The sequence below is a fragment of the Notothenia rossii genome, assembly GCF_949606895.1.
Source record: "Notothenia rossii genome assembly, chromosome: 8".
Lineage (NCBI taxonomy): Eukaryota > Metazoa > Chordata > Actinopteri > Perciformes > Nototheniidae > Notothenia > Notothenia rossii.
Window position 1 is genome coordinate 66035104 of NC_136906.1, and position 26442 is coordinate 66061545.

General features: G+C 39.4%; 3 protein-coding genes across 8 annotated transcripts in view; 1 reads left to right on the plus strand and 2 right to left on the minus strand.

Annotated features, from left to right (window-relative positions):
* The window catches only part of bmf2 (BCL2 modifying factor 2), a 45924-nt gene extending 45792 nt beyond the window's left edge, over nt 1-132 (minus strand). Inside the window, exon 1 of the mRNA XM_079643176.1 lies at nt 1-132. The gene's annotated coding sequence lies outside the window, so the exon portion shown is untranslated.
* Nucleotides 3-18556, plus strand: ptk2bb (protein tyrosine kinase 2 beta, b). Of its 5 annotated transcripts, XM_079643168.1 has the most exons (32): nt 3-144; nt 3518-3572; nt 4982-5217; nt 5501-5679; nt 6121-6208; nt 6628-6707; nt 6794-6856; nt 7092-7146; nt 7235-7375; nt 7486-7560; nt 8307-8408; nt 8560-8677; nt 8820-8856; nt 9082-9116; nt 9222-9266; nt 9352-9449; nt 9951-10032; nt 10115-10215; nt 10752-10867; nt 11612-11712; nt 11850-11939; nt 13089-13293; nt 14280-14388; nt 14482-14541; nt 14642-14764; nt 15293-15445; nt 15683-15718; nt 16280-16304; nt 16416-16450; nt 16654-16788; nt 16932-17012; nt 17613-18556. In XM_079643168.1, the coding sequence occupies exons 3-32, from the start codon at nt 5020-5022 to the stop codon at nt 17829-17831; spliced, it is 2985 nt and encodes a 994-aa protein (XP_079499294.1). In that variant the 5' UTR covers nt 3-144; nt 3518-3572; nt 4982-5019; the 3' UTR covers nt 17832-18556. The 5 variants fall into 5 exon arrangements, with proteins under 5 accessions (XP_079499294.1, XP_079499293.1, XP_079499297.1 ...); XM_079643167.1 differs by lacking the exon at nt 3518-3572 and having other exon boundaries at nt 7-144; XM_079643171.1 differs by lacking the exon at nt 3518-3572 and having other exon boundaries at nt 7-144; nt 9085-9116.
* chrna2b (cholinergic receptor, nicotinic, alpha 2b (neuronal)) overlaps nt 18101-26442 on the minus strand; it is a 10200-nt gene continuing 1858 nt past the window's right edge. For both annotated transcript variants that reach the window (XM_079643173.1, XM_079643172.1), the window contains exons 2-6: nt 23970-24121; nt 22700-22744; nt 22406-22515; nt 20206-21358; nt 18101-19841 (exon numbers count right to left, since the gene is read on the minus strand). In XM_079643173.1, coding sequence (XP_079499299.1) covers nt 19716-19841; nt 20206-21358; nt 22406-22515; nt 22700-22744; nt 23970-24121 — 1586 coding nt within the window. In that variant the 3' untranslated portion in view covers nt 18101-19715. The remainder of the gene's footprint in view (nt 19842-20205; nt 21359-22405; nt 22516-22699; nt 22745-23969; nt 24122-26442) is intronic.

The following is a 26442-nucleotide window of genomic DNA, read 5'->3' on the forward strand; positions in this document are numbered from 1 at the left end:
CGCAGAGTTGCAAAGGTGAGGGAGTGGCCACCTGCCGCCGCCTGCTGCTCGACTACGGAGAGACAATCTGTCAGGCCCGGACTCTCGAGAGCAATAACACTTTCTGCAAGGCTTTTATCCCTACAAGAATTACACCAGAATCAGGTAAGGTGAAATATTAATATACGCTTAGGCTATGTTTATTACAGCAAAGGGATTTACAACTTCTGCTGAGGTGAGCTTTACAATTTACACATCTGCTTGCAATGGGCCCACTTGTACAGGGGTTAACGGCAAAAACGTATACGCAGGCATTACAGCCACTTCACGAATTAAAAAAGTGTAGGTAGTTGCTGTTTGTAAAAAGCAAGTTTTTTCCTCCACTCTTATTTCCATTCTTGGTGGGATAATGGAAGTTTTTGGATGTCAAACTTGGCTTTTAATATTGAATACTTGTATTTTCTTTCTCATGGTAGTGGTAGTGTTTATAATGGCACAATTTAAAGAGCTAGCTAGCTGCCATTCTCTCCCCAGAAAAAGGGAGAACATTTCATTATTACAGCAAGTCTGTGCAGGTGGAGCAGCAGCAGTAGCCACATTCCAGTGCCTGGGGTCATGACGGTGCAGTGTGCAGACCCTCTGAGCACAGCACTGTTTAGAGAGCTAAATGCCTGCCTGTGTTGACAAGAACCTACCAGGAAAACCCTTTTCCCTTATCTACTGTCCTCATTCTGTCTTTATTAGGGAAAACTGTCTCTTAACAATGGCCTGACATTCAGGAGATATACTGGTTATGGGCAATTTTGTCTCAAAAACATCCTTTTTGTGAGATAAGCTTAATTCAGTGTGGTTTAAAGCTACTTTATTTATATAGGTAGTATCTGTGTAATTTGATTTCTGAGAGTTGATGTTGCTGACACAATGCCCACACACACTATCTGATGACACTTCTTTTGGAATTACAGTCATGACTGCATGTCATGACAGATTCTGTCAAGGATGTTGTGTCTTCATTTTCACTACTATGCAGTTTACAAAGAGAGAACAGGGTTACACAGCACTGGACTTTTCAGATATACAAAAACAATGACGATTGACTTTTCTCCACTAAGTAGTTGACATGTTACAGAACAAACATAAACAAAACATGTTTTAAATTGAATCGCTGAGATTTGAATACATTTTTTTTAGGTTTGGATTTGCAAACATACATACTTAGGGAACCATTTCCAAGTTGAACAAATATAATTGTCGGACATAAATATATCAAATTTACAATGGAAAAAAACCCAGAAAAGTGATACATTCTCAATACAAAACTACAGAATTGTGTTATATTTACAGAATACTGTATTTAATCCACTATTATTTGCTGCAGCTATAGATATCAAAGTATATCTACAGTAAGCGAACATCCGTTGTCATAAACAGCTTGAAATGTATTGATGTCCTCTCTCTCTGTCATGTACAGCCTTGTTGAAAGTGGAAGCTTCTCCTGCCAGCTGCTGTGGAATTGTAATCTCATTTTTCACAATTTGTCATCCTGTATCAGTCCCTGTCATTCACCTCATAGAGACTGTATGTTTTGAATAAGAAACAGGAATTAAGCTAGGGAAGAGTGGCAGCAGTAATGAGCAGTAATAACTTCTCATCTAGACAAATGTTTGGGTGCTGAATATTCCCGTTGCAGTGTTTGTTAGTGTTGAAAGGGTTCGTTCACTCCACCTTGGTTTCAGTTTTGTGATAAAAATCTCCCTCGGGAACAGTCGTTACCATAACAACTCAAGTGCCAGCATGACAGTGTGGAGAGAAGCAACATCACTGCGTGCCTGGAAAGTGTCTCTTTTGTTCACCTAAAAAAAACTAGAGGGATGTTAAAAACACGTAGAAGAAAGGACTTCATGCCGTCAGTGAATTGAATGATGGGCTTTTGTTGTTGACAAGACTGTCCTACTCCAAAAAATAACTACAACATTATTGTCCAACTGAATTACAGCAGCATGGCACGATGCCAAAAACATGCCTTATTTGTCCAACTGATTTGTAAAAAGAACTTCATGAAATATTCAGCAAAAGAGCCAAACTTCTCATATTATAAATGTCAGCCAAAATACAAGTAGCTGCAAAACAATTGAACAAGAAACAGTATGAGAATGGCAAAGTTATTAATTTAATACATAAATAACTGATTAAAGAATAAGTAACCAAGACCCTGGATCTTACTAAGCATTTGCTGGCAACTTTAAACACCAGACTTTGACCCATATTTATCACACTTTCCTCAACAAACACTTAATAAAAGCAAAGTTATGAGTTTACGTGTTCTTTGCTATGTGTGAGAGCAATAAGACACATTTATGAAGCAGCTTACTCCTTGTTAGTGTAAGAGGAACCTTTAGGAGCAGCTCTTGAATGAGGGACCCTAAATTTGCCAGATTTAACATGTTAAAACCTTTGTTAAGCAATACGTTTAACTACATTATTTTATTATCTCCTCTAGCAATTTACACGTGACATTAACAACAATCTAAAGTTTACGGAAGAAGAATTTATAAGGAAATAATTGCCAAATGACTCCATTGGAAACTGTTGTGTTTCAGTCCAAATTACAGTGTTTTCAATGCCCCATTTTTCTGTGTTTTAGTGATTAGGTGTTAGAATTCAAACTAGACAAAGATCAGGTCTCACACACAAGAAGTAGACTGGAGGTCAAATATCTTTCTTTGTTGTTTTCTAACATAGCCGACAAACAGATTTTGCAATTCCGTCCAAAGACATGTAGCAATCTGTACTATGTACAGTATGTCTCTAGGTTGACTCATTGTTTCTCCCATGTGAGCCAAGGAATGTATTTGTATATCCAGCACCATACATACTTCCATTCATGGACGTTTTTCTTACACGTAATCCTAAACTTCACCCTCTTCCTCCTCAATCTCCCTCTTGTCAGGCCTCCCACACCCAGGTGATGGTGCAATGTGCCGGCCATGCTGCACACTCATCCTGTCTCTCTTTCCCTTTCTCACTACACACACACAAACACACCTACATACACACACACACACACACACACACACACACACACACACACACACACACACACACACACACACACACACACACACACACACACACACACACACACACACACACACACACACACGGCTCTGCTGGGGAATTCATGGCCTCAGGCTAACAAAACACAACCCTGTCCAACAGCGGCAGAAAGCCCTGAGAAAAACTAACACAGCTCAGCTTCCTCGCAGCAGTGTAACAGCATGGAGCTTAATTTAAAAGAAAACACCTTCTGACTCTTATCTAACGGACACTTTCGTGAGGTGGGTAACCAACAGAAATCTTAATCTCAAAGCTAGGTGAGTTTTAAAAAAATTGATATTTAGCCCAGTCTTAGCTGAGTCAGCCCAGAGGTTTGAATGACAGAATATCAATGAGAGAGTAGAGAGTCAATTTATGTTCAGGGCTTAAGGTCAGACCACCTCTTTATGTGTTTCCCTGATTTTTTTATTTAATCCATCAGTTTGTTGCTGCCCCAATCAACGTTTGATGAAACCTTCAAGAAAAGTTCAACCTAAGTATGTGCAGACTTTCAGCTTTTCCAGTGTGCCTGTGATTGTGTGCTCAGCTTTTTATGATGTATGTTTCCATTACAATGTTTGTTTAAAGCTAAGTGGCTGGAGCAGGATCTGCTGTTGCTGGGATTTCTAATGTGGTATTTATGTCTTAAAGGAATAGTCACACATTTGGAAATAACTAATTTGTTTTATGCCAGGGGTTGGATTTGAACAAGAATAACACCACCCTTTTTTCTGTTCATAATGTAGCTATAGCTAGCGGCTGGTGAGCATAGCTTAGCACGAAAACAAGGGGCATCAGCTAGCCTGCCTCTGTCCATAGCATCTGGAAGCTTATAGCTAAGCGCCAAAGTGTAAATTAGGAAGTCACTGCTAACTAACTAAGATACAACATGTTTCACAGTGAGGTTGAGCGGTGCTGGTGGGCAGACATTGAGATCCTGGAACAAGGCCAGCCTTAAGTTTTTTTTCAACAGTTAGCCAGAAATCTCCTCTTCTATATTTTGAAGGTTTTTACCAATTGATATGTCCATGTATCATTAATAGCCTGATTAATATAACATTTAATATGGTAACACTGCTTTTTATTTAATTGCTGTTGACAGATTTATGGATGGATACAAAGAGATATCCCCATTTGTCTAACCTTGCTCTATCCAATGTTTATTCTGGAAGTGTATGCAAGTTTGAACATTGCTCAATTGCATATTTAGAAATACAAATGAGCTGTGGAGGTTTCATGGTGATATTAGTTAAATATGTCCCCCTATTCCCCTTTAGACTCCCTTGAAGAAGGGCAGTAGAGCTACATTTGGAGCTCTTCTCCTCACATTCTTGCATAAAGGAAAAATCAACAAAGGTTGCATAACGGCTCCGGTTACTACATATCCGGTTAGTCATAACTGTTGTTTGGTTTCCGAACAGATTTAAGGTGTTGTTTTGTTTTACAACACTCTTCTGTCAGCCTCTGTTTCCCTTCAACAGCACATACGTAAAGTTTAAGTTGTGTTTGTATTTTGGGAGAAGTGGTGATTTCTGGGAGTTTTTCTCACTGATTTGGAAGATACAAGTCTCCACACTGACACAAGTTTTCTTTGTGAATCACTCAGGCCCTCACTTGAAATCACGGTTAGGGAGGAATGTAATCAGCGGATATCAGAATGAAATGGTATGAGTCACTGCATGGCACAACATCACAGCAGGACTGTTAAGTGCAAGGCAGTGCTATAAAGAAGTCACAGTACTCTTTTGTTAAAGACACATTGTCAGTTCAGTTAAACATGCTTTACCTGGAACACAGTCGTAAAAACAGCACATTATTATACAGAACATGCTTTGTAAACTTCTGGATGGAAGTGTTGGAGCCCTGATGGTTGACTGATGACTTGTTCCCTTTGTCTTTCGAACAGAATGAAGTTGATATGATGTTGCCAACCCAGCCTTGAAAATGTACGAGGTGATGTCCGGGGAGACCCTGTCCTGGAAGGTACCAAGTCCAAGACCGACCAGCGCAGAGTCCAACCCTGATTCGCTAACGGCCGGGGAGGGAGGCCCCGTCAAGATCCTCAAAGTGTGCTTCTGCACCAACAACAACCTGGGCAAGAACTTCAAGCTGGTTAAATGTGACAGCTCCTGGCAAATTAGGGTGAGAGGAATCGACAGAAATATGGGGAAAGGAAGTTTCAGATGTCAGTGATAGGGAAGTCGTGTTTATCTGATATACTTTAGATTACAAATTCACATTTCATAACATACAGGAAAGTAATACATTCTTTATCAGTGCACAAATAATCTTGTTCTCTTTCAGTGAATGGGAACCACCAGAAATGATGGTCTTTTGGTGCTTCATATCATCATTTGTTATCCTTGAAGGGTTATTGAATATTCATGATATTTCGAAAAATAAATGCTGATTCTGTGTCCTTCAGGCCATCATCCGCTCGATCCTGATCTGTGGTCGGTTGGGGCCGAACATCGAACACTCGGGATGCTACGGCCTCCTGCTGAAGCACCTGAAGTCAGATGAACTCCACTGGCTGCACCCAGATCTGACGGTCGGGGAGGTGGAGCAGCGCTACGAGAGCAATCACATAGAAGCTGAGTGGAGGTACAGGCCCTCTACCAGGACGTTGCTTTATTTATCGACAATGCAAAGTCAGTTTATGCAAGTTAACACAACATTAAAGTGAGTTTAGCTAGCTGAAAGAATCAGTAAAACACTTCACTTTAACTTTCCTTGTGTGGTCGTTTCAAATTACATTCCTTAATTTTTTCTAATTAAATACGAAATTAGTTGTTTTTAAGCTGTAGTATACTGTATGCAGCAGAAAGGCATAACTTAGTTCACTTTAATATCTGTCTGTTTATCGCAAATAATATTGTAATTTAGATATTTTCCAACCTATTTGCATATTTTGACTATATCCTTTAATGATATTGTGTATCCCTAATTTAAAAGTTATCTGTTGAGAGACAACATAAGTGTTTTTATATTAAAGTATGGCATTTTATAAACATGCATGGTGTATCTTTTGTCTCTCAACTGCAGGTATGACCTTCGTATCAGATACGTTCCTGTCAATTTCTTGGAAAAATTCAAAGATGACAGATCTACGTTAGTGTTTTTTTACCAACAGGTAACAAGCTACTGTATTTTATGTTTTTTTGTCAATGGATATTAGCAATCATGTTTTCATACCTGAAGAGCAGCTGTCAGTGTGTGTACTGGAGTGGTTTTGATAAGGTTTGATTTGACTTTAGGTGGCACTCTTTTTGTTTGAATCAAATCTACAAATGATATTATTAAACCTTCAGTTCTGTTAAGACAGGAATGGAAACAAAAATGTACAGATGAACTAATCAGCAGCTTTGAGGATTGAGCACTGCCTAAAAATATGTGTTGTTGGCTAATATTCTCAATATAAACAAACAGTCAGTTAAAAAATATATATAAAAAGAAAAAATGATGCCAACATATCCAAATTATTTTATGAGATGTCCAGTATAACATTGCTATTTATTGTTAATCTGATTTCTCGGTTTTATTTAATGGCAGGTGCGTAGTGATTACATGCAGTATCATGCCTCTAAGGTCAGTGATGGGATGGCGCTGCAGCTCGGTTGTTTGGAGATCAGGTCAGTCACCTCAGTCCTTTCATTCTTCTGCCCTCAAATTTCTTTAAGTTGGTTATATTTCTGTAACTTGTTACTACCTTTGTCAGGAGGTTCTACAAAGACATGAATGCAAAAGGTCTCGAGAAGAAGTCCAACTTTGAGCTGCTAGAGTAAGTGCAATTCATCTCATCACTGTCATTTTTGTGAAATACAACCTAATTCATTATTTTGAGCTTTGAGTTAATTAACCCCGATGGATCCTGTTGAATAAACCTTTAAGAAGCTTGACTTTATTTGTGTCGTTCATCAAAATAGGACTTTTAAAAGATGACGTTTTGAAAAAAAATTAAGCAAATTTATTTTTAAATGTCAACAATTTTTCGGACTTTTCCTTTACAAATCTAGAAAAGAAGTGGGCCTGGACCTCTTCTTTCCTCCACAGCTTATAAACAGCATGAAGGTAAACCATTCTTACCATGACTTAGACCTAGATCTTCATCAGTGTACCTTAAATCATATGTTTTAAATCCCCCCTGCTTGTGATCCAGTCGAAGCAGCTACGGAAGTTGATCCAGCAGACGTTTCAACAGTACGCAACACTCAAGGAGGACGACTGCATGATCAAGTTTTTCGAGACCCTCAAAGAATTCGCCACTTATGATGAAGAGGTTTTCCCATGTGAACTTGTGGTGAGTGGCCCCCTTAATCCCATGCTTATAAACAGCATGTTCTCCAAGCCTTAATCGGCTCGGTTTCACATTAACGTTAAAAACATTTAAGAACACTCACTTGTCAACAGCAAGGTTGGAGTCTAGCGGTGGAGCTGGTCATCGGTGGGAGGGGGATTCGCCAACGCACACAGAAGGATTCAGCGGTAAGCAGAGCAAGATTTCAGTATAGCTTGTGAGGAATCAGAAATCCTTTATTTGACCAGAAACGGGGAGGCTAAGTATGCACACGTTATGTTATGTTTTTGTGTATTATATATCTAATCTATCTAGCTAAATACTAGATTTTTTTAATGGAATATTTTAGTTATGTTAGTTAAATGAGAAGAATGATATTGCTTTACTTTTCAGTCGGTTAGCTTAGCTTAGCATACAGTCTGTAAACAAGGGGAAACAGGCCGCTTAGCTCTGTCCAATATCAACTAAATCTACTTATCAGCATCTCTAAAATGTAATGATTAACAGTAACTTCCTGACGTCTACTCTGACTAGCAATTTCTCAAGGCCAAGAAGTAATCCAATGTATAACCCCTCATCAAACCACATTATATTTGTAAACATTTTTTGTTCTCATGAAACAAACCAAAATAAGATACAACCTATTACTTATGATATTGATACAAATCTGAGAGTTGTTTCAATCCGCTCATTTCCAAAGAGGTCAAATTGTTCATTTAAAGCAATCCTATAATTTATGGAAATACAATTTTTGTCCCTTTAGTCTGATAGCATAAATGAAAGCTGCTGGATATTTTGTGTCTAGAAATATATTTTCAAAGATAGTTATCTTGCCATCAGTGGATGCTACATCATTATAAATCTAACACAGCTTCTCTAAGATAATCAGCCATAATGATCATCTTTGTGCATCGCTTTTTTTTGTGTGGCTCAGCCTTCTTTCCTAGCCGACTTCAAACAGATCAAGAAAATACAATGCTTATCTCAGGGCAACGGCAAGGCTCTCTTAGACCTTTTCATAGAGGGGGCTCGACAAGTAAGTACACTATCTACCTATAATACAATATTACTCTGGACAGTCTTAAGAATCACAATAGCTGAATAACTAAATATCATTTCTAAAGAGAGTGTCTGCACAGGAAATTTGACATGTGCTTACATCGCACCTTTTCCCCGTCATCTGATAGCGTCTGTCAATCAACGTGGCCACCGTCCCTATGGCAGAGAACATGATGGACCTTATTGACGGGTACAGCCGCTTGGAGAATGACACGGATGATTCTATTATCTACCGGCCAAATAAAGGTGTGTACGTCTCTGCCACTTCCCCTGTTGCAACATCACCTTACAACAGTTATGATGGAGCTTTAAAAGCTACATCAAAGTAAGACAATTGCATTATATAAACTGGAATCATCTCATTTATCTGATCTCATTTCCCTCCTAGATGCCAATACACACGCCCTGCCTGAGATTCCCACAGAGTGAGTAGATGTTTGGCTGTTTTACAACTTTGAATGATTTGTGCCCTCTCTCAGCCTCAGTGTAGATGCAGAGTCTGTACTGTTGTAATATGAAATGAGAAGATATTGAGTTATGAGAGTTATTGATGAGAGAGGCTGTTTTATTGAATTCTGTCAGCGCTCTGAGGAGCTATAAGTTGGCAATTTATGAGCGGGGCTTTGTCTCATTCTGTCTTTTCTCTGAAGCAGCAGAGACACCAGCTCGACCAGACACAGCATGGGTGAGCCCACAGTTTTCAAAGTTGTACATAACTTCTCTGTTTAATACAATATGCAGAAAAGTCAGAAACAAAGAAAAGTCAATGGTCTTTTTTTTGTATTTTCAGGGTCTGATATCTACTGTGAGATTATGGATGAAAGGCCCAGATCAGGTTAGTTGAAAGTTTGTATTCATATATTTTTCAGAATAATAACTCTCCCTTTTGAACTTTCATGAATGTACATCTTTTTTGGTAGTTGTTAAGTACGGGATCGACCGAAGCGACATTGTTCTTGGCCGAATCCTTGGTGAGGGTTTTTTCGGGGAAGTCTACGATGGAGTTTACAAAAAAGTAGTAAGTGTATTTTCCTAGTTGAAGAACATAAGTACCACATCCAAAAATAAAAAAAACAAAACAACTATAAACTAACTATAATAGATTAATATAAATAGTAAAATACTTACCAGGAGGCACAGTTGCTGCATTAATATGTAGTTATAGAATATTTGTAACTCTGTGTGCATTACATGTAAAGTAGGGCTGCAACTAAATATAATATGAATGATCGATTATTCTGATGCTGTTGAAACTGCCTGTCATCTCAAACCTAAATGAATATTTACAGATGAATCGTTTATCCAAATCCAAATGACCAAAAATACTCGTTAACTGTCACACATTATATAGAAAAGCAGTACATTTGTGACAAGAAAGGCAGGAAGAGGAAAATCTTACATGTTATTGCTTGAAAAATGACTTAAAATATCAATAAACTATTCAAATAAGTCACACAATATTTTTCTGCTTGTGTAAATCTCACTACTTCCCATTACATTGGTGTTATTGATTCAACAGAATGGAGAGAGGACCAATGTGGCAGTGAAGACCTGCAAAGACTGCTCACCTGATGTGATGGAGAAGTTCATGAGTGAAGCAGGTAATTAAAGAAATGCCTGGAATATAATGAAATAAATGTGATAACAATAATTATAACGCTGTGAACTTTGTGTGTGTGCCAGTCATTATGAAGAACCTGGATAACCAGCACATCGTCAAACTGATTGGCATCATAGAGGAGGATCCTGTGTGGATCGTCATGGAGCTGTATGAGCATGGAGAGGTAAGTGCCATGTTCATTTACTCTCAGCGGCAACTTTATTAGGTTCACCTTCATACATTTAGATCTGGTGACTGTGGAGGCCGGTTGAGTACAGTGAACTCATTGTCATGTGAAACCAGTTTGAAATTATTTGGGCTTTGTTACATGGCGCATTATGAGAATATGGGTACACTGTGGTCACTAAGGGATGGACATGGTCAGCAACAATACTCATGTAGGCTGTGGTGTTTAAAACAATGCTCAATTGGTACCAAGGGGCCCAAAGACTCCTTCTTTCTTTCTTTATTAAAAACCCCCATTAGCATAGCTTCGGGATTAGCTGTACATATTAGCTTCCTGGGGACCATATACAGTAAAACACATCAGATAACACAGCTCATCTCATTGAAGTACAATTCAAGTACAAGAGAGAAACAACAGTGTTTTTCCTTTTTAACAAACATTTAGCCAAACACATCAAAACTCTAGTTTATAGTTACATTATGCTTCCTGTGCAGATTGTGAAAGTAACTTTCTGTCTTGCTTGTATGTTGCAGCTGGGGAACTACCTGACCCAGAACCAGAGTACACTGACTGATATTACGCTGGTGCTGTTCAGCCTGCAGATCTGCAAAGCTCTGGTCTACCTCGCAGGGGTCAACATGGTACACAGGTGGGGGGCTCCACTTCTTATTTGTGTGTTGCTATCCAGGAGGTAGAGAAGCTGCTGTAGGCTTTAGACTTTTACATTTACATTTCTCAAATAATAGTCATGATTCAAAATCCATTTTTCCAATCACTTCACACATCCTCCATAAATTGATGTATGTAAACGTATACATACTATATATACTATATTGCTATGTTTTGAGTTTCGGGGTTACAGTGTGTTCCTGGAATACTTTCATAAATCTGAGCCTGATTAGTGCACAGTGTTGATTCACAGGACAAAAGCAAGTTGACAGCTCAATAGATGAATACAGCTAGAAAAACAGCATCTGGAGGCAAAGTGGAGTCATATAAAGTAGTGAAAATAGAAGAAACTAAATGTCATTTGAACTTGAATTATTTATACTCACACCAAACATTACAGAAAGTTGATGTCAGAGATGTTTCGCTGAGTTGTTTCTGCAGACTCCTGTCAGCAGACTTCAGGCTTTAAAGCAGCCACTCTGGATTTAATCTGCTGTGAAGGGAAACACAGACAAAGGAAATTATTTTCTGCCTGTGTGGAAAATGCAAAGAATCCTTTTTTATTGTCTTTTGCTACAGTCGTGGCTTTACAACAGAGGTTGAGAAGCGAGTTCAGGTTAATTTGAGAGGGCTTAGGGCCGGTGAAGAGCCTCTGGATCATTTCCACTTCTACCATGTCCATCTGTAAACTTTGGTTTTCTGTTTCAATTGTATTTTGTCACAGAGACATTGCTGTGCGGAACGTGCTAGTTGCCAGTCCAGACTGTGTGAAGCTCGGGGACTTCGGTTTGTCGAGATACATCGAGGATGAAGAATACTACAAAGGTAACGAAGGCACAATCCAGTATAGAGAAAACGATAAATAATATAGTTGCCATTTTTTGAAATTGTACCCCTTTGTATCCCTGTTCAAAAAAGAAAACTGTAGACAACTACATTTGTCATCTCCTTTTTCCCTGCAGCGTCTGTTACTCGGTTGCCAATCAAGTGGATGGCGCCAGAATCCATCAACTTCAGACGCTTCACCACAGCCAGCGACGTCTGGATGTTTGGTGAGCCTGTGATACATAAACACACTGTGTACAGACAGGAACACACACACACACACACACACACACACACACACACACACACACACACACACACACACACACACACACACACACACACACACACACACACACACACACAGAGATGGCTAATGGCAGGCAGCTGGTTAATCTTTAATCCAAACAAGCACTGCTTGAACCGATGTCAGAACTTCACAGAGGAGTAGTTATGAGTGTATGAAGTACTGTATGTGTGTTGGTGAGCTAATGTGGAAACAACATGGACACTTCAAAGAAGATGTGTCCTATTTAATTGCTCAGTGTGTTTAAACAACACAATATTTGTTTTCCTAATTGTCCCAACTTGAGGAATGCTTTCAAGGGATTTCCCTACCTTTGAACTCATTTTTTTCAGATTATTCTGAATGCAGGAAAAATGCCTTCTCGCAATGGTAGCTAAATGGATATCAAATGTATGTATCAGCATTGTGACTCCGAACTGCTCTAAATGTCATGCAAAATCGTGCCTGTACTTTTTCCTTCAACCAGCTGACAGACAAAACGAGATAAACCGATCTGAAACATTACCTCCATGGCGGAGGAAAGATTATCTGGTTATTGAATGAATCTTTACCTGTCTCCACTTCATCAGATGGCCTTCTCTGGTCCATTTCATACAAATAGATTCATCACAATCAAATAATTGAAAATAAACATTCTGGATCTACTACATTTTTATTATTTTATTCAAGGCAAAACAAAGCATGAACAATCTGATTGGATGGTTTTTAAAGTAAAAAGCATTAAGATAAAACAACTTAAACATTTCGTTGCCCTCTCGATTGAGCTGGATCATATGAACTATGTTAATTTAATTGTTTTTAATCTATGTAACACACTTAAGATTCATTTATTGTGTGGATTCTCTGAGCTTCAATTCAGAAAAGTACTGTGTGAATAGGTAGGTTAAGATTGAGTTTGAGTCAGTTTCGTTTCTCCTATAAAAAAGGGAAACGTATACTGATAGAAGGAGAACCAAAGAACAAAGCCTTAAACACAAGCAAGTCCACTCGAGGGACCCAAGTATAGCAATGGGATAATAATATATCGAGGAACATAACAGTAGTTTTCTCTGTTTGCATTCCCTGATAGCTGTCTGTATGTGGGAGATCATGAGTGTTGGACAGCAGCCGTTTTTCTGGCTGGAGAACCGAGACGTGATCAACCAGCTGGAGCAGGGCATCCGGCTGCCCAAGCCCGACAACTGCCCCCCCGCCCTCTACTCACTGATGACCCGCTGCTGGTCCTACGACCCCAGAGAGAGACCCAACTTCACCGAGCTGGTGGTCAAGATCAGGTACCTCTTTACTCATCATAACTGAATGGAGTGAAATGTATTAAGATTGGTTCAGTTTGATAAGCCATCAAAGTTCATACAAATATATTTGAAGTGTTGTGCTCATGTAAATTGTTAGAGATTCTCAGTCTGTAATTTCTGATGACACATGAACAACAAGGAAAAGGTTACTCGGTTTTATTGTAGCCTTTTGCCAAAATGCAAGAAATGCTCTATATTGATATACTTCATCAACTCCGTTTCAGATTAATTTCAAGATAGAATTAGAGCCGTTACATATACAAAATGAATGATATAATTATATTAAAAACTATTTAGAGATCAGCTGTTCATAAAGAAATGGATAGATCCAAATTAAGTGATTTAGAACGGTGTAAAGTTATCTGCAATAACAGTCTATACCAGGGGTGTCAAACTCAAGGCCCGGGGGCCAAATCCGGCCCGCGACTTCATTTCATGTGGCCCTACAAGAGCAAAGAATATAATATATTTATTATCTGGATTTCATGCCGCTTTACAGAAGCACATTGCCCATAAACTACATGTCTCACAGTGCATCTCAAATATGACTTTTTTTCTCGGAATTTGACTTTTTTTCTCAAAATGTTACTTTTTTTTCAGAATGTCACTTATCTTTTTTTGTTTTTCCAGAATTTGGCTTTTCTTTTTAAATCATTTCATGCGCACTGAAGAGACTTGCAATTGTTTGCCCTAGAATTCTGCTTTCAGACTTAGTTAATTATGAAGTGATTAACCTATCCGATAATAATCCAATGCAGAGGAAATAATGTTATATAATAAATTATTTTATACATATTAAATATTTATATATTTATTCTTATATATAAAACTGGCCCTTTGAGTGCAACCATGATGCTAATGTGGCTCGAGTTGAAATTGAGTTTGACACCCCTGGTCTATACGATGTGTTTTTCTACATCTCTGAAGACATGATATACAATAATGTGTTGTCTGAAATGTGTCAGTGATGTCCACAATATGGTGAAGGAACAGGAAGTGGAGAGAGAGAGGGACAGAGCACGCTCCACTAAACTCTTCGACCCCAAATTCAACTTCAGTGAGCCTCCTCCCAAGGTACTGTCAAAGTCAGCCACATTTTCAAATGATTAAAATGTAATGTTTTGAATTAGTGCGTGTTTTAATACCTCTCCTAAATAATTGCTGTAGCCTTCAAGGATGAAACCAGGGCGGTTCGGGAACATGCTCAGTATCGGTCTGCACATTCAGGTACAGTAACCACTCACCTGTTTAACCCAAGATCACAGGCTTTACTCCAAAAAAGTATCCATGTGTTAATGTGTGTGTGCATGTGTGTGTGTCTGTGCAGCTGAACGAGGCATTATGTGCCAGCTCCCCTGACCTGGCCAGCCCGTGTGAATACCAGACCCCCGTCGACTCCATGAGCCCTCTCACGCTGCCGGGCAGGTCCCCTCGCCGCCGCAGCATGGCGGTGAGAAACCCAGCGCGTTGTCGAACATTTCTAAAACGTATCTGAGTTTGTGTCTATTTTCTTACATTCGAAGTCTAGTTTTAGTTTATTTGTTTATAGTGTCGTGGACAGTCCCCATTGATCAACTGTCACAGAAAACAGTAAATGGGGCGGCTTTAGCAAACATTGCTCATTTCCAGCTGTTGTCCCCGGCCAGATGATTATGGACACCCTTAAAATCACAATACTGTACATCAACAGCATTAGTTATATAAAAAGGATGAAAGATAAGTAGATACAGGCGAAAGGATCAAATGCAAACAACACACGTTACTACATACAAGTCACATATAGCACATCACAATCACATAACAGAAACATCCATGATCACAACATGTAACACACACGCCACATCCAACACAGACTTCTGTGTGCAGGTGTAGTTCTCAGTTGTGTTTAACAGCTAAAGTTAAAAATGAATGCATAAGAGACCCAAAAAAAGGCTGTTTAATATCCATAATCTTTCTGTTATATTCCCATTATTTGTAGGAGGGCGAGTTTTTCCGGGTGGAGCCGAACAGCAGGGAGGACGCGGCGCGCCTCTGGCAGAGGGAGCGGCAGGACATGCAGCAAACTCTCCGCCGGCAGAAGGAGCAGATGATGGAGGATGAGAAGTGGCTGGAAAAGGAGGAGAAACTCCTGGTGGGAAACAGAGCATCATTCTCTTTTGTCAACCCCCTCTCTGTGTCTCAGTGTCCCCCAACTCAATTCACTCTGGCCCTGGAGGCTACGTGGAACGAGGCATCGTTAAACAAAATCGACCCACTCGTTCACTCTCAATGCCACACTAGCTTTAAATTGATTGTCCCCCAGATAACAGTTCCAAAGAGGGGGTCCATGACCTTATTCTATCAAATGAACCTGCCTGTTCTTTTTCAGGACCCCATGGGACCAGAGGACACTGCGGGCCCAGCGGTAGGTCCCCCCCCCCCCCCCCCACCTTCAAACTGTTTTCTTTCTAAATATAATATTTTTTTCCCATTTGAAGAGTGTAAAAACTATATAGGTTGTTCAAAGCTACACTACTTTTAACAGTGTATTTTAACTACATGATATTTCCAATGCAGCTATGAGTTAGAAAACTTTATTCTGGTGCTTCTCTTGTAAAGTAAGATATATTGTTCAAATTGGAAATAAAACCAATAAAGTTGCAACGATGACAATTTGTGATCACTGAAAAGGAAAAACAAAACAAACACTTTTTAAACTCCAAAATACAAAACATGAACACAAATGTCAATCTTGCTTTTCTCCTCCAGTGATCAAATTGACATATAGAAATGTGCAATACAACCTTCATTCTTGTCAGATAAAAACACAAGATACTTAATTCATACATTGCTTTTTTATGGTATGAATATTAAAGAAGCATTATAGGAAATAGGAACAACTATATCCCAGGGAAACAAGTGATATATAAGCATATTGTTTTATTTTCTAGTCCTCATGAAATTAATCTCTTTCTATTCTTTTCAGTCCCCTGAAGCTGACACTGAGCATGGTAAGCGCTCAAAGGAAATGTATAAATTCCCATTTTATATTCACATATTAGTCGTTCTGAGTACTTTCATTTCTTTCTGTTTCTCACATCGTTCATCTTTCTGCACTGCAGCCCCTCCAGAGAAGCCCCCTCGGCTCACAGCACAGGTAGTTATATTAATTCATCTTTGGGATTATAATATCTTTTAGCATTCTGAAAAAGATCATTTAAATACATTAGCTTGAATTTTTAGATACTATAAATAATCAAATCAATCATCTTAAGAAAGTGAAATTGCCCTTCAATTGAAAGGGGATTGATGCCAAGTAATGAGGATGAGTTCTTTAATGATAACACATTATTCCCTCAGGCTGCGCCCACAGCTGAGCTGGACCGCTCTGATGACAAAGTGTACCTCTACGTCATGGACCTGGTCAAAGTTGTTGTTCAACTCAAGAATGACATCATTGACGCTCCACCGGAGAAATATATCACTATTGTTAAGGTACACCAAAGAAAAATAATCACATTTTCATTTAGATTTGATGTTTTCTTTCCGCTTTAGAGGCAAGGTGTATGAATGGTGATGGAAACAAATCTCTTGAGTCATACAGCTAATTCATTCTCTGCATTGATCTCCGCCCACAGTCTGTCGGGATGGCTCTACGAGATCTGATCCGCAGTGTGGATGACATACTGCCCACCTTACACGAGTCTGTGAGGACTGAGGTACACATAATGTCTGTCTTTCCTCATCTCCTTTCCAGACTTCCTTTATTGATTTTTTTCTTCCAGCCATTTGTCCCTTAAAACTAAAAGTGACAAAACTCTTCTTCAAACACAAAGAGATGAAGAGCAAATGACCATTTCAAGTTAAGTTACATTTGTTATGAGCTGCAGTTTCTTCACAGCCATATTTATCAAACAGAATTCAATGCATGTGTTGCTCACTTGAAAAAGCAGCTGTGTATACGCACACAGGGTCAACTAAATGTAAACAAAGGACCATATATGTGCTGTATATGCAAAATGTATGGACACAATTACAATAACAGTTGTTAATATAATGCAGTTGAGTTAAATCATTACACACCTGTTGCATTTTGGTGTTATTTGTTTTGGTTACATAATATTGTATAGGCGTGTTAATAGATGTTTTTCACCACAGACATTTTGAATTATTGCAATGTAGAGGTGGCTGTGGCTCACAGAGGGAAATGGGAATTCAACCATCATTGACTTTATTATTTACACCTGTTCCCTTCTGCCACATGTAAAAATGTCTTCCAAGAAAAAGGCCAACAGTTTGTTTCCCCCCCCCCCCCACAGATAGAGGGCACCCAGAAGCTGCTGAACAATGACATGGCGGAGCTGATCAGCAAAATGCGGCTGGCCCAGCAGAACTCCATCACCTCTTTGAAGGACGAGTGTAAGAAACAGCTGCTCACTGCAGCACACACTCTGGCTATGGACAGCAAGAACATGTTGGATGCTGTGGACCAGGCCAGAGTCAGGGCCAACCTAGCCAAGCCAGTGGCCCCCGAGTGAACGGTTTACACATCAAGCTAATGATTCACATTCCACTCAGAATTAACATTTGCACACAGTTGAGCATTTTAGATGTCATCAAACTGCTTTTCAGGCTGTGGCAGGGCGTCATCATACCTATATGTGTTGCTTTGTTTTAATATTATGGTACAGCTCAGAGGATAAGGACAACTTGGAAAAAAGCTTGCATACTTCTGTATGCCAACATTACTGATGGTCCATTGGCATCATATTTAGGATGCCAGCATTTCACATTTCTTTTTAATGTAAACTTTTCTTAACGATTTAATTATCTGCTCAGAAATTGAAAAACCTTGTAAATATAAAATGTGCCTTATTAATACTTATGGTTTTTATAGCAGAGAAAATAAAAGTGAAATGTAAAGTTGACAAAACCTGTCGGCCATTCAAATGTTCAAAAGTGTTTTATATACAGTATGAATCCCAAGTTTAACTGTGATGCATTTTATTAAAATGATGAGATGAAGACTACAATGGCATGAATATGGATTGTCTGTCAGGAACTCTCTAATATTTCCACTATCATTATAAAATATGAATTTCTAGCACGTAAATCAAGTGATGTAAACATAAATATCAAGATGTATACCTCTGTAAATGTCTACTCGTTGAATCTAGATTTAGGAAGGCCAGCTGTAGGAATCATAACCTGACGGTGCTGTTAAGGTCATTTTCACACCACTCAATAAATGCTATAAAGACGGCTTTTTAAAGGTTTCATGAGCTTATTTATTTCATTGTATGACAATAATAACAAAAATGAAACCATGACAGTATGGCAGAAAGAAAACCTGTGTAAAAAAGGGAAATGCTTTCCAAACCAGCACAAATCACAGGTTAGTGTGTCCAGTATTCTGGATTTCAAGTACAGCATGCCAATGACGGTGAAAACATGTTTCCACATTCATCTCATCCAACATTTGAATGACATTGACAACATGGAGGACCATGGAATACGGTTCATTAATATTACCCAGAAGAGGAATCCTTTCAGCAACAGGTCACACCTGTAGAACTCTAATTACTGAATTAAGTCATTCCTGATAGAATCATCTGTATTCATACTAAACTAAATCTGCTGACCGGTGACTTGTAATTCAAAGTAATTTCTTGTTGATAATTGATAAAGTCATCACACTTCTTTACTAGTATATAAACAATAGCTGTAGTTTACATTTCAACGTTTGTGATTTTGAGGGAAATTAAGGCATTACTTTGCTTGAAATACATACATCTCATTTTAAAAACTGTTCAAACAATAATTAACATTGATCTGTGTCTCAATCTATATTGTGTTAACAATTGAAAGAACTGAACATGGAAAATCATTAAAAAGTCAATTTAAAAAGTGTCATTCCACAAACAACGGTTACGCCTTACTCAACACTGATGCTGGTGCCATCCCATTTACTAGCAAGTTACACCTAACTTACATGCTAAAAGATACATTGTACTAAACATTGGCACATTAGCATACTGCCATTGGTACGCTAACATACCAAATCTCAGGTTGTGCTAACCATGAGCACATTACCAATTGCCAACTCTGGGCCTGTTAACATGCTAATGTTAGCATTAGGGTCAAACTCAACCTAAGTACCATTACTCCTGAGGCAAAGTGCAGCTTAGAGGGATAAAAGTTGAGCCAAGTGACGGGCTGAGTCTGAGATGTCCGCTGTACAGAAGATGCTACCATTTGGTTTTTCCCCACTTTTGCTTTGGTGGTGCATAAAGAGCTTTATAGCCTCATGAGGCCTTTAACGCAGTATATTACACAAGCGTGAAGTAGAGGTCAGCTACATTTTGAATTTCAAATTCACTAACTAGTGGCGGTTATGGGTTTTTCACACATTCTCCCATGAGCTAGATCATGCCAGCTAGCCAAGGGGGTAGGAAGAGTCCGATGGTCCCAAGCAGGCACACAATAATGAACATCCACAGGAAGATGCGGTCAATCACCATGGCGACATACTTCCAATCCTCTTTCACCTGTGTAGAATAAAAGCAAAAAGTGACAGAGAGAAAACAAGAAATTAAAAAAACTAAGTAACACCTTGGTTATTATTATGATGTCTTAAATCTGTCTTTGTTTTTGACAAAAGGCTGATTTTCATCTTTAGCCTCTCAGCGTATTGCAGGTGTTAGTCATGGGGGTGTTGATGAACTTCACTATGAAATAAATCTTTAACAGGACTTCATATTCACTTGGCTGGAGAATGGAAATGTGTATTAGTGCTATAAAAATAGGCAGAAATTACATTATTGTTAGGATTTTTATAACAAACTATACAAACAATGTGGCGTTTAAGTGCTATTCTGATAATAGTTGATGTAGCATTTGGCTGATACTCACGCTGAAGTCAGCATCCTCGGCCCTCAGGTGGTCTGCGATGTAGTGCACCCCTTCCAGAGCACGTATAACACTTGGTGAGAGCAGGAAAGTTGAATCTGATACTGTGTTATCTCCTTTAATGGCCCTCTGAATGGTATTGAGTCTCTGTCTGTTTGCCCCCGTCGCCCCCTCCTGCTGGTTCTGGCTGTTCTGTTGGTTTTTCTGTTGGGTCGGGGGAGTGCACCCCGGAGGTCTGGGCGAAGGAGGGCGAAAGGAGAAATATGACGTCAGGGTCCCCAGCTCTAAGTCCTCATAAGAGCTTCTCTTGGGGTCCTCTGAGGATGTCCCGTCTCTTAGCCAGTTGGCCGAGGTGCTGAGGCAGTTGCCATGTTTGAACCCGGCCAATCGGGCCTGCCTCCGGTCGGCCGCCGCCTCCTGCTGCAGCAGCAACAGCCTGCGACGGCGGACATCTGGCGCGGGCCGCCGCATGAAAAGCCAGCGCGGGATCATGTCCAGGAACACGGAGTGGACCCAGCGGGGCATCTTGTGAGTGCTAGGAGAGCGATGGTGCACGTTGAGCACGAACACAGTGATGACGATGGAGAGGGTGACGAAAATCATTGTGAAGAGGAGGTACTCTCCGATCAGCGGGATGACGAGTGAGGTGGAGGGGATGATCTCGGTGATGAGGAGGAGGAAAACAGTGAGGGACAGCAGCACGGAGATGCACAGGGTGATCTTCTCCCCGCAGTCTGAGGGCAGATAGAACACCAGAACAGTGAGGCAGGAGATGAGCAGGCAGGGGATGATGAGGTTGATGGTGTAAAACAGGGGCAGCCTCCGAATGATGAAGAAGTAGGTGATGTCTGGGTAGATCTCGTGGCAGCAGTCGTATTTCTTGGTGTTGTACGTCCCCACTGCGTTGATGATGGCCCATTCGCCGCTCTCCCAGTAGTTGTTCAGGTCCACTGCTTCCGTTTTCTCCAGGTCAATCTTGGCCTTGTCGTACGTCCACGAGCCAAATTTCATTTTGCAGTTCTGTTGGTCGAAGGGGAAGAAGGTGACGTCGATGCTGCAGGAGCTTTTGTAGATGGCAGGAGGAACCCAGCGGACTTTACCGTTGTGGAATAGGTGAGCTTTTGTCATGTGGGTCACAGCAAACTCGCCATCAGCGCTGGAAAGGTAGTCATAAAACATAACAGTTTGAATATCTCAGATCAGAGGCTAAAAAAGCAAATCAACAATCGGATCCTACCACACCCTGTGCTGAGAAATTATTTAATCTTAATTTAGAAAAATAGTATTCCCACTAATAATCTTCTCCAGTAATCTCCCCTTCACTCATCGCTTTAATGGTGATAATAGCTCCTGCTGAAAACCTAATGATGAGCCGTTATCATTTCATCGGCTTCCCACCTTTTTTAATTTCACTTACAGGATGTGATTAGACTGGCTTAATGGAGCAGAACCCAATCATCAACTCACCGGGTTTAATCTCCGAGAGGTGGATTTAGGAGATTTATTTAACAATAGATTCTCACTGAGGCAATTCACATTTCAAGGCTGTCTTCATTTTGAAATAAATAACATGAGTCAGCATATTTTAGCAGAGATTCACAATGTATAAATATATAATTCATAGAAAACAGCTTACAATTTGAGACAGGAAGAGCTGTTCATGGTAGGTGTAGAAATGTTAAAGAGCAGTCAAATGTATTTTTTGTATCACTAGATGGCACCATTCTCATACCATACACCATCCAGCAAAGAGGCATCAATTTAAACTATTTATTCACTGGATGAGTACGGCTGTTACTCTTCTTTTAAATGTTTCTACAACTCTGTTACAAGCATCCACTGTGGCATTCAATGAACAGTTTTAGTATAAATTGTTTAAAAATGGTCTAGACCTGATCACAAATGAATTATAATGCTTATTTTAATTTGAGCTGAATAGATATGTCATTAATAGGTTAACTGATCCACAGAAAGTTGATTAGTAACTATTTAAATAATCAATTTATAATTAAAAAAATGGATTTAAGCTTCTCACATGTAAATATGTATGGTTTTATCTCATCCTTTATGACTTTAGGGTTTGGACTGTTTAACACTTTAATATGTCTTCGTAAATTCTTGGAGACTTGTTTACCTTTTTTTTTAAATGTTAGACCAATGGAGTAATCCGTCTATCAAGAGAATTGTCTCTTGCCACACTTACTTGTTGTAGAGGACGATGTCTGGCACCCATATGAGCTCTGACGGCACTCTGATGGACGTCACATTGTCGTAATCGGACGGTTTCCAGCGAAGTTTGTAGTCATTCCACTCCTGAGACATACAAACAAGAAGGGTATGATCCTTTATTGTCCTATAAGCAATTAAATGCCTCATAATCTTTGTCAAATGAGCACTGTAGATGTAGGTTTGTATATTCGTAGTGTTTGACATGACGAGATATAGTTGAAGAAAAAGGAATCTTATTAATAAAGCAACACTGACACATTTTTCTGACCTGTTTAAGCCACACGTTGGTTGTCATCATTTGGTTCTTCTCATCCTAGAGGACAGACAGACGGAGAGAGAGAGAGACAGACAGACAGAGAGACAGAGAAAGAGACAGAGAGACAGAGTTAAGGCTGTTAACTCAGGCCAGAGGAATATATGAGAGAAATTCTTGGAGTTTTGTCAAAGCAAGACCCAAATATAGCTTGTAGCAACTTTACTTCAATAAGGTGATGGATGTGAAGAGTTCTGTGACAGGGCAGAGGGGGGGTGCATAATCTAGTGTTCCTAAATTTATTTTTGCTACTGTATTAAAAAAGAAGCCAAAACATACTATTGCAAAACACATATTGGGTGTAAAAACTGTCAGGGAAAAGATGGTTAAAAGTTACAGTGTCATAATAGCGAGAATAAATGCCAGGAGATTGGCCGAGGAGGCTACCACGGGAATATTTAAAAAAGGAGCTCTTTGGATCCAGTGACGCATCATGAGACTTTTCTTGGTGATTAATAATTAATAACCTGAAATTACTAAGGCATACGCTTTGCAAAAATCTTTAATAAATGGTCTCAGTAACTCTGTGTTTCAACTCCAACTTCAGTTGAGTAAGTGAGCACCCCATACGAAAGGATAATATAATGCTTTCATTTTCTACCTTATTATTTTTTATATCATCGTCTTAGATTTCAAATGTTACTGATTCTTTATGATGGACTTGTTTACCTTCCAGATATTGATCCCTTGTTATAAATTGATCCTATTACTAACACACCCACTTTATTGACCTGTGTCATTTACCCTGTGCTTCTCTTATTTCCTGTGAGCTGTCACCTTTCTTCACACGCCCTGAAGAAACAGTCCATTTATCAAAACACAAAATACATTTTTTTTGGTTGAGACTTATTGATTGAAAAGTAAAAGTACATATTCTCTCGTTCTTGTAGCCTCATTAAAGTGCCATAAGTTTGGCTAGTATCAGTTAATCATACCAATGAAAGCTCCATGGGAACATGTTGCTCCAAAATGTCTTAACTAAGTGTAACCTGGGAACGTTTAGCTTTTTGTTAAAAATAAATACAAGTTGTGTATACAAATCCACATCTTTAGTTAAACAAATTGACTTTTTTTAAAGAGAGAGAGACAGATATTAAACCCCATTGTGAAGTATTTGGTTTACATTAAAAGCAGCCACTTCCACGTCGCCAAAAAAGGTTACGTTTAAGCCTCCCGTCTATTAATGTCTTAAGGTTTTATATGAAATGGACGATTAACAACTCACCACATCTATGAGCTGTGCGATGGACAGTCCGAACTTGACGATGACCACGTCAGAGATGTTGGGCACGGGTCTCGACCACTTGTTGTACCCGGCGAACAGCGTCTTGAAGAGCTCATCCTCAGCGTGCGAGTGGGTCTTCTCAAAACAAAGAACTGCAAAAACATGATATATTTGAAATGAAAAGTCACTTCTCTTTTTTGAAGCAATAGACATTCATAGAGAAGCCACTGTACAAATACATTGAAGAGTACAAATGTTCACTCCTATCTTTGCTTTAATTGAAGCATGCATGTAATAGATCTGTTAAATATTTCATTAAACTTCTCATGGAACTGCAATATTTCGTTTTTTTTAACATTGAAATAATCGAATATGAATATGACTAAAGTAGCCTATGTTAGTGCAAACGTCCTTTGACATCAACGTCATTCGGACAGTTTTAACTTTGTTGAGCTGCTAACATTTGATGGTATGATAACAGCTCTATGAAGGGTGGGTTTGTGGAAGTTGCACACTATATCGGGATCATATCCTTGTTCTCTCATCCGTGTCTCCTCTAATCCTCACTTAACAAACTGCAGTAAATCCGGCTGGCATGATAGTGTGGCTTTTGGGAGTGAAGGTGAGTGTTGTGATTCAGCGCTAAACATCTAAGACCTTTATTGGTAAAGTCTTATCGACCTTTCCACATCTTAGCAAATCTTTTGATCGGATGATCTAAGCTCCCCAAGTGGGTCTGATGAAACCTCTAGGGGTGAGCAGGTGGAGACGGGAAGTATTTCGCTTTGCATCGACACCATTTCATCTCTCTTTATCTGTCAAATGGTATTATAATGTATGTGTTTTCTCACAACAGGGGGCGGCTTAATCAAATTGATTTTGAATGATCAGTCCAGACAGATTTGCCTACGAGTTCAGCCTGACTCAGCTCACTGTATTGTCTTTCTGAAGCGTGAATAGCATGGGTATGGACAGGAATCCCGCTCCTTGGGGATTACCGCCTTCACCTTCATCAATGTAGTCAGAGTCAATTACACACATCATTGCTTGCTTGTGTTTAGTAGAGGTGAGCTAATTTCTCACGAGTGAAGGGTGTTTATTGCAGAGCTGTCTGTCACTCTGTGTTACAGCTGATGCATGAAACAATTAACTCACACTTTTCAATTAGAAGCAGAGCGTGACTCCGGTGTTTTAACATGTAGGAATAATATATCCTGACCTAACCCATATATGATATTTAATCGACTGTTCATGTTTTCATGTACGTACTAAGACAACTACTGAACACTTAAATGTGTTTTTTTAAAGAATTGTGAGGTAAGATATGTCCTAAGTGGAATACCTTACATTTAACTAAACCAAGTGATGGCTCCACTGTGTATAAACTACCTAAAACATATAACTGGCCTTACTGTCATGACATTTCGTGTCACCATTACATTGACTCATGGTAACACTGATAACTGCAATAACTCAGATGTATCCATCCAGCTTTAGTATAGATTATGTGTACACCTGCATCAGTCATTCATTCTCCTATAGGCTAATGATGATTTTTTGCAATGGCTTAGAATGTATTCAATCTTAAATGTACAGAAAGAGAACATATCTCATAAACAAATATCTCACGGCAGCTCCTCTCTAGAGATTAATGTAAGGAAATGTTGAAGGAAAGCACAACACCAAAGCATAAACTCAAGAATCAATATTTTAAAAAATCAATAGAGTCGGCAGTGGGTTTACAAGCCATTAACACCCACTCCCTCTGGGTCTCTGTTAGACTGTGGAAGGTAGTATTGCAGCCTAATGAAGTGTGCTTCCATCAAAGACCCTAAAACCACACCTTAGACCCCAAGCATCATGGTAGCTCACCCGAGGCCACATCGTTACCTGGACTATGGGTGAGTTGCACATTGACAAATACTCACAACCAATAACTGCAGGATAGTCCAGTTGAAGATCACCAGGTGCTTTGCTTATTCTAACCTGGAGGGATGCATGGAAATCTGCTGATGATTTATTACTTATGCTTTGGCCTGAGGGTCTTCGACAGGGAAGGCCTGGGCAAATATGCAAATTAAGTATTTATGTAACACTGCTGTCTTAGCATGGGCTGTGGATATCATGTGAAGTGACACTTTTGGCAAGGCATAATTGTTTTAGCAATAGCATGTAAAACAATAAAAAACAGAAAGGAGGCGTCAGAGTTAATTTGCCCATGGTGCAATTGGGCTTATCTCGTGCAATCATGAACTAATTTGATTCTGGCAAACAAGCATACACCAGAGACTTCTTATCTGCTCTTTTGACAGCCAGGGCAGTGCACGTTCATCTGGCTTTGCATCTGGGATGGACCAGATGTGAGGCTTAACAAAAAAGAAAAAGCTCCTGGGGGCCATAGATCAAAGCATCCTGCCAGCGGAGTCTTGAAATGAGATGACACCTCCAACATCCTGCACACTGGGCTCTGCAT

Bases quoted from the DNA above. Each gene is read 5' to 3' on its own strand.
- ptk2bb (XM_079643168.1), top strand. From the start codon at position 5,020: ATGTACGAGGTGATGTCCGGGGAGACCCTGTCCTGGAAGGTACCAAGT. The intron at 5,218-5,500 runs GTGAGAGGAATC...TGTGTCCTTCAG, and splicing joins ACAGCTCCTGGCAAATTAGG to GCCATCATCCGCTCGATCCT. The intron at 6,209-6,627 runs GTAACAAGCTAC...ATTTAATGGCAG, and splicing joins TAGTGTTTTTTTACCAACAG to GTGCGTAGTGATTACATGCA.